This window comes from Nansenia antarctica (genome assembly GCF_963989245.1).
Source record: "Nansenia antarctica genome assembly, chromosome: 16".
Lineage (NCBI taxonomy): Eukaryota > Metazoa > Chordata > Actinopteri > Argentiniformes > Microstomatidae > Nansenia > Nansenia antarctica.
Window position 1 is genome coordinate 27,363,315 of NC_137686.1, and position 14,154 is coordinate 27,377,468.

The following is a 14,154-nucleotide window of genomic DNA, read 5'->3' on the forward strand; positions in this document are numbered from 1 at the left end:
GCCACTCAAAAGGGCACTTTAGTGTTTTCAACGGTGGGGGCACATGGTCAAGTTTAGACCAGTCGCCCCCCCTGAGTCCGCCAGTGGTCCAGGGTCCCCTAACCTGCTGGCAGAGAAGACACACGACCAGAGCAATTATATCTTGTATTTCCTTGTAGTTGTCTGTGACTGAACCAGACTAGTCTCAGGTACATTGGGTCTGCATACTGAGTGTACAGGATCAAAAGCTGGAATTTGCATTGTTATCATTAATGTATCTATATGAATAATGGAAAGTCTAAACTCGCTGCATGCAGAGGGGGGGGGGCATCAATGATTTAGTTAATGTCATATCTGATCTGTGTCAAATACCTTCAACAACAACAACAGCCCTCATCACATCCCAACCTTGTGACATTGTCATTGGTTACGTTTTATGATCAGTTTCTCACGAAATAGTCAATGAATCAGGACCATCAAATTATATATATATATATATATATACGAGTTGTTATTCCTGGTTAAACAAAGGCTAAATAAATAAACAATTATATATATATAACATATAATACTACTACTAATAATAATACTTATACTATACTATATACAGTATATATATCATACTATACTTAAAAATAATACTACTACTAATAATAATTAAAATATATATTATACTATATATATTATACTATACTATACTATAATATATATATATGAGTATGTCATAATATATATATATATATATTATACTAATATATAATATATATACAGTATATATAATAATAATATATATATATATTATACTATACTTAATAAATATATATATTATACTATACTTAATAATAATAATAATAATAATAATAATAATAATAATAATACTAGTACTACTACTACTACTACTACTAATAATAATAATAATAATAATAAATATATATAACGTATGTCATTTATTTATCTATCCCGATTAAGGAGGGATTATCCAACGGGTCTGTCTGTCTGTCTGTCTCGTATCGATCGCGACGGTGCGGCCCAGCGCGGCCTTTGAACCCATTGTTGTGTCACTGTCGCGGGTGACGTCATGTCGCGGGTGACGTCACAGTGCCGTGTGCGGGCAGAGAGACAGACAAAGGCGGTGGACCAGGAGCGCCAGGGACCGGAGCAGAGCTACACACAGAGACAGAGAACCCTGGCTATCTGCATGGAAATAGGGATAGATGATCAGGCTCTGAACCGATCGATGCGAAGCATGAAGGGCTGGTGAAACACTAAAGACCTCGGAATTCGGCTCCAGTCTGGTGGACCAACCCTAACACCCCTAAACCCTCTGGTTGGGGTTTTTAAAACATTTTCTCTCCCAACGCCCCCAACCAATCTAGCGAAGCTAAGCTAGCGTGGGTTAGCGCACAGCCATCTCTCCTTCCAGACTCTCCAACAATAAGAGGAAACTGCAGGAGAAACGAGGAGGGAGCGGAAAAGGTAAAGTAAGTTTTTATAAACCTTGTTTTTTTAAAATATATATTTTTTTTTAAAGTGTGAGGTTTGGACTGATTTAGTTGAACTTGTAGCAGTATTCTGTGTTGGGCTACCAGTAGCCAGCTGTGGTGCTCCCAAACAAAGGGACAGACAACGTGACTGACTATAACTGTGGGAGCAGGGGGGAGGGGGGGGTACTCCATCAACGTGGCTGACGGAAAATCCAGGCTTTTTTGGGAGACTTTTTGACAAGTCTCGCGAGATTTCTCGATTTCCACATGGTATTTTTCGTGAAATCTCGCGAGGTCTCACAAGAACAAGCCTGGATTTCCCTTCAGCCACGTTGATGGAATACCCCCCAGGCTAGCTTGTGCTATGCTATAGCACAAGCTAACAACAGCCCTTTACCGCTTTCCCCCAAATTGCTTGGCTGTGTTTTTCGGGGATGAGACCACCGATGGAATAAGACAAAAGACACGGGGTCTTATTAGGGGGTGTCCAGGGTGGGAGTAGGGGTTGTATATCGGCTGCATGGTTGTTGGTGGACCCTGGATTTCAACAAGATAACCATCCAGACAGATAGATAGATGATTTTTTTTCTGCCAGACAGAATAAGCAACAACACAGACAAAGCAGGAGAGGGGTTGAGAGGAGAACAGGGTGGCAGCAGCCAAGCAGCTTTATGTTGATGGGACCACAACATATTATTATTATTATTATTATTATTATTATTATTTATTATCATCACCAAACCCCTTTGTTTTCTACAACTTTGAATGTTTTTGTGCGTCTCTCTTTTTTTTACTTTAGTATTGAACAACCCTTTTTTAATTATTGTGTCTGTTTCTCACAGTTCTTTTTCTCTCCAGGAAAAAAAACGAGCGCTTTTGCCTTTGCAATTTTGCAAACCAAAGGTGCGACTGGACTGACCCCCCTAAGATCTGGATGTTTGGGGAATAATAATGCCTAGCCCCTTGTTCCACCCCGAGATCATGGACCACGACATGGTAGTCAGCAGCCAGACACACAACGGGGTGAGCATGCCCCGAGACACGGACCACCACGAGTCTGTCCAAGAGACCTCAGTCCACCAAGAGGCGCTCCGCTTCGCCCTGGACCAGCTGTCACTGATGGCCCTGGAGAAGGTGGACTGTGGCGGGATGGTCGGCGGTGGTGACCCCTTGCTGGACGGGACCCAGGGGCCCCCGGGCTCCGACAACTGCAACGGCGGGGGTTACTGCAACGTCGACCTCCAGATGATGGGGGAACACCACCCGGGAGGCTCCCGGGACTCGCCGACGTCCTGCTCGCCGTCGCCGGAGTACTACGGCTCCTCGGGTGGGTACCACATGGCCGGGGGCCCCCACTCCTCCTCCTCCATGCTCCACGGGGAACAAAGCTCCGCGCTCGGCCGCAAGAGGAGTGTCAACATGACCGAATGCGTCCCCGTGCCCAGCTCGGAGCACGTCGCCGAAATCGTTGGAAGACAAGGTAAGATTAAGAATCGGTTGTTTTTCCTATTGTTATTGTATGGTTTTGTGTCTGCTGCTGTAAACCCTGGCTGACATACAAGATAGTCTTCTTTTATTCTACCCTGGAGGTGTAAGCAGCATCCAGCCTAACCCCTTAAACCCCCATCCCTCCTCCTTCCCGTCACAACCACAGCGATGCCATGGAGGAGGCAGACCGCCTTCTTTTGTTTGGGTTGTGATATTGTGGCTCTCCTCCTCCTCACACGAGTGAGTTTCTTTCTTAGCGGGACCCTGAGTGTTATCACACCACCCAGTCGAAATCATCGATCGCTACAAAAGAAGTTGTTGTTGTTTATGTGTCCTCCTCTTGCATAATGTAAAAGGTTGATCGAGAACTCCAAGTTGTTGTTTTTTTGCATCACCTTACAACATTGAGACAACGGGTTTGAGTGGTGTGTGTGTGTGTGTGTGTCTGTGTGTGTGTGTGTGTGTGCTTACATGAGGAGGCGGGAGGGGGAGGGGTGGGGAGGGAGAGAGGAGGGGGAGGGGTGGGGGAGAGAGAGAGGGTCAGACAAAGCGGCAGATTGTCAGGAGTCTGGACATGTCTAGAAGCAAGGCTGCACCAAACCAAACAAAAGAAACGTATCGAATAAATTAAGATTTTTATAGTATATACACCCCACGGCTTTCATCTGAACATTACACCCTACTGTTTACTTTCGCGTTGACAGTGAGAGTGTGTTTTGTGGTTATTTTATGTCATTTTGATCAACCCCGGTGGTTAGACTGGGAGGGCCAGGGTGTGTGTGTGTGTGTGTGTGTGTCTCCGGTGTGTGTGTGTGTCTGTCTCCGCAAATTCTTTCCCGTTTTATTTATTTAAACACTCCATATTTTAAAATGCTATTATTTTACCCCATTTATCCCCATTCTGTCTGGGTTTGGCTGTGGCAGCGTTGTGGCATTGTTCTCTTTGTTTGAAAATGCCATGCTTTCTGCCTCCCCGATGACATCACACACTCGGCAGCCGATTGGCTGAGCTCAGAGACGCGTTCGTGTTTAAAGACACAGTAACACATTTCTCTGCTCGGATCAGAATATGGCAGCGCAATTTCATTTATTTATTTTTGAGTCCAGACTGTTTTTCAACTGTTCAGTTTGGTGGGATAACCCAGTTCGTTATGCCTTTGTGTCTGTTCATAAACATGCTTTACTAGATACGTTTACTGTCATGATAACCGTTGTAGAATTATATATATTCTATATATCTACTGTTATGCACTTTTTATACTCAACTACACAATGTACTTACACCACTGTCATAGCATAGCAGTTGGAATTCGCATAAACTTAAAAAACTAAATATTTTCTAGCCTCACAAGTGAATGATATCCACATTCCTAGTGGACCACAATGGAGATTGCAACACATTTTCTTTGTTTACTTCTTTTTTATGCACCATCTCTCCTAAAGTGGCATGACATTTTTAGATCATAAATGGTAAATGGACTGACTTATATAGAGCCTTATTCCAAAGCGCTTTACAACGGCCTCTCGTTCACCCGTTCACACACACATTCACACACCCAATGGCGGCAAGCTACCATGCAAGGCGCCGGCCGGCCCGCTCATTGGGGTTCAGTGTCTTGCCCTAATGATACCACAACAAGTGGCCAGCCGGGGCTCGAACCGCCGACCTTGCGATCATCATTAGACGCCGGCTCTACCTCCTGAGACACACAGCCGCCCCTTTTTTAGATGATTTTAGATGAAAAAGATAATTTTCAATGATCTATGATGACTAAAACCCACCGCTCTGTTGATCTATGATAACTAACCTACCCCTCTCTCTCCCTCCCTGTCCCTGTCCCAGGACAATTTTAGTTGATCTATGATAACTAACCTACCCCTCTGTCTCTCCCTGTCCCTGTCTGTCCCAGGGTGTAAGATCAAGGCCCTGCGTGCCAAGACCAACACCTACATCAAGACCCCGGTGCGGGGTGAGGAGCCCGTGTTCATAGTGACGGGCCGCAGGGAGGACGTGGAGATGGCCAAGCGGGAGATCGTCTCGGCGGCGGAGCACTTCTCCATGATCAGAGCCTCCCGCTGCAAGGCCGGGGCCGCCGGCACCACCGGGCCCGGGACGGGGGGGGCCCTGCCCGGACCCCCACACCTGCCCGGACAGACCACCATCCAGGTACACGACACACCTGGACACACCTGGACACACACCCCCAGCCATACCCCAGCTTAGCCAGCGTGGTAGATGTTCTGGAATTAACGTCATTTAACAACAACAACTAACAAAAATATGTTGACGTTTGTGACACAGTCTGATCATTTGGTCCTCATGTTGAGATCCGATGTAATGATGTTAAAATCAAGACTTTTCTTACATACATTTCTGCGTTGTTGAAAATCAACGACACTAGTCGCTAGTCAACTAACACAGTTTGTTTTGTGAGCCTGCTAACAATGTAAAGTAGTGTTGTAGTTAACTAGGTTAGGGTTGGTAGGATTGGTTGCCGACATGTGGACCGAAAGACTAGAACGTGTCACATTTTTTATTACTATTAAAAAAAACAAATAAAGATTTAGTGTGGAGGGTCAAGAAAGCGGTCTCTCTAAAGTAATGGTTTCCCGCTGATACAGCCCTCCTAAAGAAGATATTTGTAGGGGCTTGAACAGGCCGAAAGGCGTCAAGGGTGCCGAGGCCTACTGACCCTACGAACACAGCTAAACTAGACCAGTCGTCTCATAATCAGGGTTCCCGCGCTGGTCTTAAAAAGCCTTAAAGTCTAAAATCCAGCAATCCAATCGATAAGGCCTAAAAAGGGCGCACATTTCAGTTATTTGGTCTAAAAATGAGGTGCTAGGTCTTAAAAATTAGATCCTGCAAGGAAATCAGTCCGACCACATCTATTTACGCGGAAATTAATCAAGCTGGAACCCCAAAAAAATGCAGATTCGCTTCCTTTTTTTGTCTATATGGCAGTGAAATCCCTAATTTCATCACCTCGAGGATGACAAAAAGCTATCGTATGGTAGCGTGGTTGCCTGGCCTCGCAGCTAGCCACTCTTCGTGTGTGTGAGACAGTAACGCAATTTGGATTGATCGGTGGATGTAGAGGCTAGTGGTCTACAACCCTGGGCCTACATGCACCATACGCCACATGTAGAATCGTGTTTCTGTGTCCACTGAAAGAAAAGGGAGATATTTGGTGTTAATCGTGATATGCGTCGTTCCCACATACTGTATATTACATAGTCACCTATCATCACTACCTCTTGTTCTATTTATATCAATGCCCTTATGTCACTATTTGCACTTCTGGTTGGACGCTAAACTGCATTTCGTTGTATTGTACTTTGTACCGGAATGAACATAATTGAACAAAAACAACAACCAAAAATATGTTGACATTTTAGTTTCTTTTTGGAAAGATTTTGGTTTTAATCCTGATATGCGTCGTTCCCTCCCCCCCTCCCTCCCCCAGGTGCGGGTACCGTACAGGGTCGTGGGCCTGGTCGTGGGGCCCAAGGGCGCGACCATCAAGCGCATCCAGCAGCAGACGCACACCTACATCGTGACGCCCAGCCGGGAGAAGGACCCCGTGTTCGAGGTGACGGGCATGCCGGAGAACGTGGACCGCGCCCGCGAGGAGATCGAGACGCACATCACCCTGCGCACCGGCGCCTTCGTGGACCTCCAGGGCGACAACGACTTCCACTCCAACGGCACCGACGTCAGCCTGGAAGGGCTGGGCGCCCTGGCGGGGGGTCTGGGGGCCGCGCTGTGGTCCCGGGCCACCAACAACAACCACAACAGCCACAACCACCACCACTCCGCCCCTCCTCCGCCTCCTCCCCCACCTCCACCCCCTCTCCCCCTGGCCATGCACCACCACTCTTCTTCCGGCCGGAAGCAGCAGCAGCAGCAGCAGCAGCAGTCATCCTCGGCCTCCTCGTCCTCCTACCACCACGCCACGGCGCACCACAACGGCGGAGGCATGACCTCCTCCTCCTCCGAGAGCTACAGCGCCTCGCGGAGAGCCACCGAGGGAGGGGGGAGCCCCACTAGCCCCTTCAGCACGGGCTCCAGCAGCGCCGGGGGAGGAGGCGGAGGAGGGGGGTTCACGTTCGGCGGGGACGCCACCACAACGGCCGGTTTGCCCCCCTCAGAAGAACTCGGGTTCGAGTTCAGCGCCGCTAACATCTGGGCGCCCTTCATCAACGGCGGAGGAGGAGGCGGAGCCAAGACCCCGGGCGGAAGCGGAGGCGGAAACTCCTCTTCCCAGCAGCCTCAGCAGCAGCAGCCCCTCCGGAGGAACAGCAGCGGCCTGAGCGGAGGCGCCGTCACCCCCCGCCTCTCCCCCACCCTCCCCCCGGACTCCGCGGCGGCCGCAGCGGGGGGGGGAGGACCCCTGGACCACCCGCTGGCCCGCCGGGCCCAGAGCGACCCGCTCAGCGCCCTCTCCTGGCTGCAGCAGACGGGCGGCGGCACGGCCGGTTCCTTCTCCGCGGCGTCCAGCTCCAGCTCGGGGGGCTCGTCCACGGGGTACAGCTCCTGCTCGGCCTCCTCCCTCCCCGGGGGGTCGCCCACCGACTCGGAGGGCGGCGGCAGCGGCGTGGGCCTGGCCCAGGGCATGCTGGGTAGGCTGAAGGCGGCGGTGGGTCTGGTCGGGGTGGTGGGCGTGGGCGTGGGGCCGGGGGGGGGCGTGGGGCCAGGGGGCAGGGACTGCTTCGTGTGTTTCGAGAGCGAGGTGACGGCCGCCCTGGTCCCCTGCGGCCACAACCTGTTCTGCATGGACTGTGCCGGGCAGATCTGCCAGTCGGCCGAGCCCGAGTGCCCCGTGTGCCACATCCCCGCCACACAGTGCATCCGCATCTTCTCCTAGTCCCCCCCCCCGCCGCCCCCTGGCGGACCCCCGTACCCACAGACTTAAGGGGGATGGAGAGAGGGAGGGAGGGTGGGAGGGAGGGAGGGAGATAGGGAAGATGGGTGTCATTTTAAAAAGAAAAACGCAAAACAAAACAGAACTTTTACTCACTTCGTCGTCTTAATATCTGAGAGGCGTCAAGTGGGGCTTCAACTTGTGGACGGACGGACGGACGGACAAACACCAACCGACGCCAACCGACCGACCGACCAACTGCCACTTTCACACGCAGGACGGACCAGAATAATAATAAATTACAATATTAGAAATATGATGACACTATACGGATGTTGATTTAAAAAGATGATGCTGATGATAAACTATTGATGATGAGAAATAATAATAATAATAATGACATTTGATTATTATTTCTTCTTTGACTGATTGTTGTTTTGAGACTTTTCGGGGCGGGTGGAACTGCGGGAAAAGGCGGTTGGAGTTTCGGGATCGGAAGGGTTTTCTCTCGGAGGGGACTTTCTTTGTGGGGGAGGGCGGAGGATGGGGGGGGGGGGGGTGGGGGGGGTTGGAAGGGGGGGTGGGGGGGGGAAGGAAACCAGTGTCTTATCTTTCTTCAGGCCTTCGTGTCGACCTGGACCGGCCTCCGGCGCTGACTCAGTCTGTAGTACTGTTCACCCCCGGCGTCTTCTGATTATCTGCCTGCTTTTATTCTCTCTCTTCTCTCTCTCTCTTATTCTCTCTCTTTTATTCTCTCTTCTCTCTCTTATTCTCTCTCTCTCTCTCTCTCTTATTCTCTCTCTCTCTCTCTCTCTCTCTCTCTTTTATTCTCTTTCTTCTCTCTTCTCTCTCAGCCTTTTTCTTCTTCTTTTTTTTTTTTCTTTAAAAAAAAACTTTTTGTACTTATAAGATATTTTTCGACGAAAGAAGCTGCCTAGGTCTGCACTTTTCTACTACTCCTCTCTCTTCTTTTTGGTTTTTGCGATTGTTCTTTGACAGGACAGCGAGAAACCACACAGGTCCACCACCTACAGAGTCCTCTGAGTTTCTTTCCTGTCCCTCCCGACCATGCTTTAGTAGTGTTAGAGATGTTTTTTAAGGCCCCAGAGGGGGTGTTTTTAGGTATCGTGGTGTTATAATAATATGCCTGATCGAGGACACTGACTTTCATGAAGACAGGCAGAGTAACGGGCACCTTTCAGTCCCGACACACCAGCACGAGAGGGGAGGACCCCTCTGCTAGGCCTCATTGTCGACGACGACAACAACAACAGAAACACTTTCAGATATTAATAACGGATCAAGAGCGTGATATTTAATGTCGTGGTTTGTGTCCCGGGTAATGATTACGGAAGTGTTGATTGTGATTGAAGGAATTTATTATTAGGAACAAAATGCCTAGGGTCAGTTTCTCTGTCCACTACTCTCCTTCTGTCTGTCCTCCTGTCTGTCTGTCTGTCTGGCTGGCTTTAATTCCCATGTTTAATTTCTCTTTTCTCTCTCTCTCTCTTGTGCGTGTGTCTGCATAGATCGGATGAAGCAGAGCTCGTGGTGGTGGTAGTAAATGTTGGGCTTTAAGTCCGCGGGCCAGATTAGGCTAGGCTAGTTGTAGTGTCCCTTCACTTGACATCACGTGTGTCTTGTGAAAACGGGACAGGTTTGGTTTTTTAGCCCGATTTTCTCCTCTTCTCTCTCTCTCTTCCATACCTGTGGGTTAAGTTAAGACACCCACCCCAACCCTTCCATTGACCCCCCCCCCCCCTCCTCCCAGCAGGAAAACCCCGACAGTCCTTTTTATTATAAGGTCTTCTAATCTGTTACAGTTAACTTTCGGAAAAAAGGCTGTTTTTGTTTGAGTGGGTTTTCTTTGTGTGTCCCAGGTCTCCCTCCCTCCCTCCACACCCCCCAAACTCCCTCTCTGACACGTGTTGTTGAAGTATAGGATTTATAAGAGAGGTGCTATGTGATGTCACACACCGGAATGTTCTCGTCCAATAGCGGCTCTTCTCTGGGTTAGAGAGAGTGAGAGGTGGTGGTGGCGGCTGGTCTCCCAGTATTAGGGGCGTTAGTTAGTTTTGAGCTCTACTGTGCACTGTAAAAAGAAAAAAAACGTGAGCGTAAAAACCACAGCGTTTAAAGTCATTTAAGACTCCCAATTGTTGTTGTTTTTCCGGGTCTTCCGCCTTCCTCCCGACAGCAAAGCTGTTTGGCACCCTACACCCCCCCCCCCCCTCCCATCTAGAGCGCTACTCTCTCAGCCAAACGTAGTTCACTTTATGGAGAATATCGGTGTCAATTCAAATCCCCCAACCTCCTCCCCACTACCCCCTACCCCGCACGGGTACCCCTAGGTAAACCCGCCCACGTGGCACTTGCATTCTGTGAGATTTTTTTATTTTCTTCCTGTGTGTGTAGTTTTCAGTGTTTTGTTTTTTTCCCCACATCCACTGCCTACTTATAGGTGTTTTAAAGTATGACTTGGACATTGTTTGGGTTTTTCGGTGTTGACGACGGTACATGGTTAGGTTGTTGTGGTATGTAGCCCTAGAAAACTTGGATGCACACACATCTACTCATTGAATGAGACAAAGCCATGAAAACAACAACAACAAAATAAGTGAAAAAAGGGCTTCCTATGACCACACACACACACAGACATTTTTCAGGTTCTCATCGGTGACAATAGCAAGAATAATCAACTAAAAAAATCATCCGTGGCAGCTAGTTCATACAGGGCTTCCAGAACACTCTTTGTGTTCCAGAACACTCTCTGTGTTCCAATCCCAACAGCTGCAGAATGTGTCGCTTGGTTTTCCTCCCCTATCTGATCCAACTTCTTCTTCTTCTTCTACATCTTAAGGTGACGGTGGTAACCCACCCTGTCACGAACACACACAACACTGGGTTAGCAGTTGAGCTGGCTAGTTAGGCTAGCACCAGGCTCTCTCAGTTGATGTCCTCCATCCCTCCCTCCTTCCTTCCTTCCCTTTCTTTCTTCCACCCTTTCTGGGGGTAGGGGGGGGGTACTAATAACTGGTCCGACATGGTTTGGGAGAGATGAGAGCAAGGGTTCCACTGGACAGCTTTCACCCCTCATCATGTGTCTGTGTCGGGGACGGACCGACAGACGGACAGATGCGTTTATTTTAACATTAAAGGAGCTGATGATCAGTGTTGTGGTGGTGACAGAGCTCTAAAGCATTGGTCACTGTGCCAGGCTACTGTTAAACCAACGACTTGGATGTACCTCCTCTCTACTACTACTACTACTACTACTGTCTATGCATCTCCATCTAGATGCTTGACTCTCTCTCCACGTGTGTCGCTCACTAGTGAAGACAAACAGCTCTCTTCTCCATCCTTAAAACCTGTAAAAACCTACTACTCCCCCCCCCCCCCCCCCTAAACGGTAGCACAGCCGTGCTTGTTGCAAGACTTGAATGCTTTTTTTTTGTTTTTACGCGTGCGCACAGACCACACGACGTGGGGGAAGAAGCGTAGTTAGTTAGTAGTAGTAGTAGCTAGCTAGCTAGCTAGCCAACTGATCAGTCTTTCCTGTTCTCCGCTGATGTTGTTTGTTTGTACTCAGACTGAAGGTGCTTTATTAGGTGTGCAGCTACCTACTGAAAGGCGTCTGTGAAATAGAAAAACGTACTCCCCCGGGTCACCGGTGGGGGGAAGGAAGGGGGAAAGGGCAGGGCTGTTCGGTTCTGCTCTCTGGCTAAGCTCTTGTGGCTGGTGGAGATTGACTGTTGACCTGTTCTCCTGCCCCCCCCCCCCCCCCCCCCTCCTCTCCCCACCGTCATGCGGGAGATCGTTTCTGTGTAAAAAAAAAACTGGCAACCCGTCCCTGCCGGGTTCCTACGTCAAATGTTTTTTTTTTTTCATTGTTTTTGTTTTGTTTTTGTTTCTCTCTCTCTCTCTCTCTCTACCCGGTCTACTTTCTCTGTAGACTCACGACGCTTAAAGGCGCAGGGAATGCGACTGTGTGTCTCTTAAGGGAACAGATTAATTTACTATGACTGTTGTTGTTGTTGTTTTGAGTCTCTCTCTCTCTCTCCGTGTTAAGGCCAACCGAACCCCACCCCACCTCCCTACCCCTCTCCTCCTCTCCTGAACTTGAACGTGTCCAGGCTGTCTCTTGTCACTCCTCTGATGTCCAGAGTTGAACTACTAGCCAGACTCTAGTTCTCATTGTGACTTGGTGGTGTGTTACCACCCAGGATACCTCTGGCCTATGGGAGACGGTTGTTAGGGAGCGATGTATAGTAGCATTAACTGTTAAAAAGGTACAAATATTCTCATATTGACTGCTGATTTTTGTAGCTGAACTTAATCCCCCCTCCCTTCCCCCTCCCTTCCCTCCCCCCTCCCCCTCCCTTCCCTCCTCCCTTCCCTCCCCCTCCCTCCTCCCTCCCCCCTCCCCCTCCCTTCCCTCCTCCCTTCCCTCCCCCTCCCTCCTCCCTCCCCCCTCCCTCCCTCCTCCCTCTCCCCCCCCCTCCCTCCTCCCTCTCCCCCCCCCCCCCCTCCCTTAAGGTTTGAAAACAGGGTTCCCTGAGTCACGTTAGCCGGTGACCTCTGACCTTTTTGTGACCGAGGCGGACACGGGGAAGGGGGGGCAGTGCCATACTCAGGGCGTCCTGTTCCCCCCCCCCCCCCCTCTGAAAGTCCGCCTTCCTATTTTTTGCTTTAATTCTTTTTGTATGCAGAACCAAAACGTTACGTCGGCAAATAAGGTTTCAGGCCTGACTTGTGTGTATATACCCTGAATACAATCATTGGGAAATCTCGTTTTCAAAAAGTTACAAGACTTAAAGTGATGGAAGATTAAAAAGTGTAGTTTTTAAAAACATGTATAATTATTTGTAAGTTAACCATCTGCATGTGTTCGAGCCACCAGGCATTAGCTAATAAGTTTTAAGAGGAAAAAAAAAACTTTTTACACATTTTATTTTTACAATTTATTTGCTTACCTAAAAAAAAAAATATCCCAGACAATAATGTGACCCTTTTTATTACTTCAAAAATTATTTTTTATTTTCCATATTTTTTCTTCCTTATTTCCTGTGTACAACATATAGGCAATTTATAACAAAATGAGAAAAAAATATTGAAGAAATTTTAAAATTGAAATATATTTTATTTGAAAGTTTATGGACCTTTTAACCGTGAGCCGGAACAATTGTATACACGTATGATTTGAACTGACTTGACGGTTATGAGAAATGTATCAAGAGTTTTATTTTTTATGCTTCTTTAATAAAATCTTGTTTTTGGTTTCATTTTTTACTGTAAAACAATAACTTACGTGTGTTTGTGTCTTCTTTCACCTCTAAGGCTGGGTTTTAACGCTAGTGTTTTAGTATTACATCAGGGTTTCCGCGCTGGTCTTAAAAAGCTGTAGTCTAAAATCCACCTAAAAAGGTCTCAAATTTCAGTTATTCAGTCTAAAAATCTATTTACGCAGAAATTAATCAAGCTGGAACCAAAAAAATGCCAATTCAAATCCTTTTTTGTCTGTATGGCAGTGAGATCCCTAATTTCATCACCTCGAGGATGACAAAAACCTATCATATGGTGTCGCGAATAGGTCTAACATTCTATTCAAAGAGGTCTAAAAAAGTCTTACATTTGACTTGTTGAAACTTGTCGGAACCCTGTTAAATACATATCAGGATACTGCTTAGCTTTAGAAGTACTATCTTGGTTAGGGTTAGTTAACCTAATATCAGGACTACAGTCACTCCTTAACTTCTGCTGTATCCTGAAGACCTCCATCTCTTCAGGCTACACCTTAACTGTCCCTCCAGAAGACCTCCATCTCTTCAGGGTACACCTTAACTGTCCCTCCTAAAGACCTCCATCTCTTCAAGCTGCACCTTAACTGTCCCTCCTAAAGACCTCCATCTCTTCAGGCTACACCTTAACTGTCCCTCCTGAAGACCTCCATCTCTTCAGGCTACACCTTAACTGTCCCTCCTGAAGACCTCCATCTCTTCAGGCTAGCTACACCTTAACTGTCCCTCCTGAAGACCTCCATCTCTTCAGGCTACACCTTAACTGTCCCTCCTGAAGACCTCCATCTCTTCAGGCTACAGCTTAACTGTCCCTCCTGAAGACCTCCATCTCTTCAGGCTAGCTACACCTTAACTGTCCCTCCTGAAGACCTCCATCTCTTCAGGCTACACCTTAACTGTCCCTCCTGAAGACCTCCATCTCTTCAGGCTACACCTTAACTGTCCCTCCTAAAGACCTCCATCTCTTCAGGCTACACCTTAACTGTCCCTCCTAAAGACCTCCATCTCTTCAGGCTACACCTTAACTGTCCCTCCAGAAGA

At 48.1% G+C, this 14,154-nt stretch overlaps 1 protein-coding gene across 1 annotated transcript; it reads left to right on the plus strand.

Moving 5' to 3' along the window:
• Positions 1-1,417: 1,417 nt before the first annotated feature.
• On the plus strand, positions 1,418-7,819 carry LOC308171565 (RNA-binding protein MEX3B; the record flags this gene model as incomplete). The annotated part of the gene is made up of 4 exons (XM_080546433.1): positions 1,418-1,455; positions 2,322-2,943; positions 4,862-5,118; positions 6,419-7,819. Exons 2-4 carry the CDS (start codon positions 2,415-2,417, stop codon positions 7,817-7,819), a joined length of 2,187 nt encoding a protein of 728 aa, XP_080402559.1. The 5' UTR covers positions 1,418-1,455; positions 2,322-2,414.
• Positions 7,820-14,154: the final 6,335 nt, after the last annotated feature.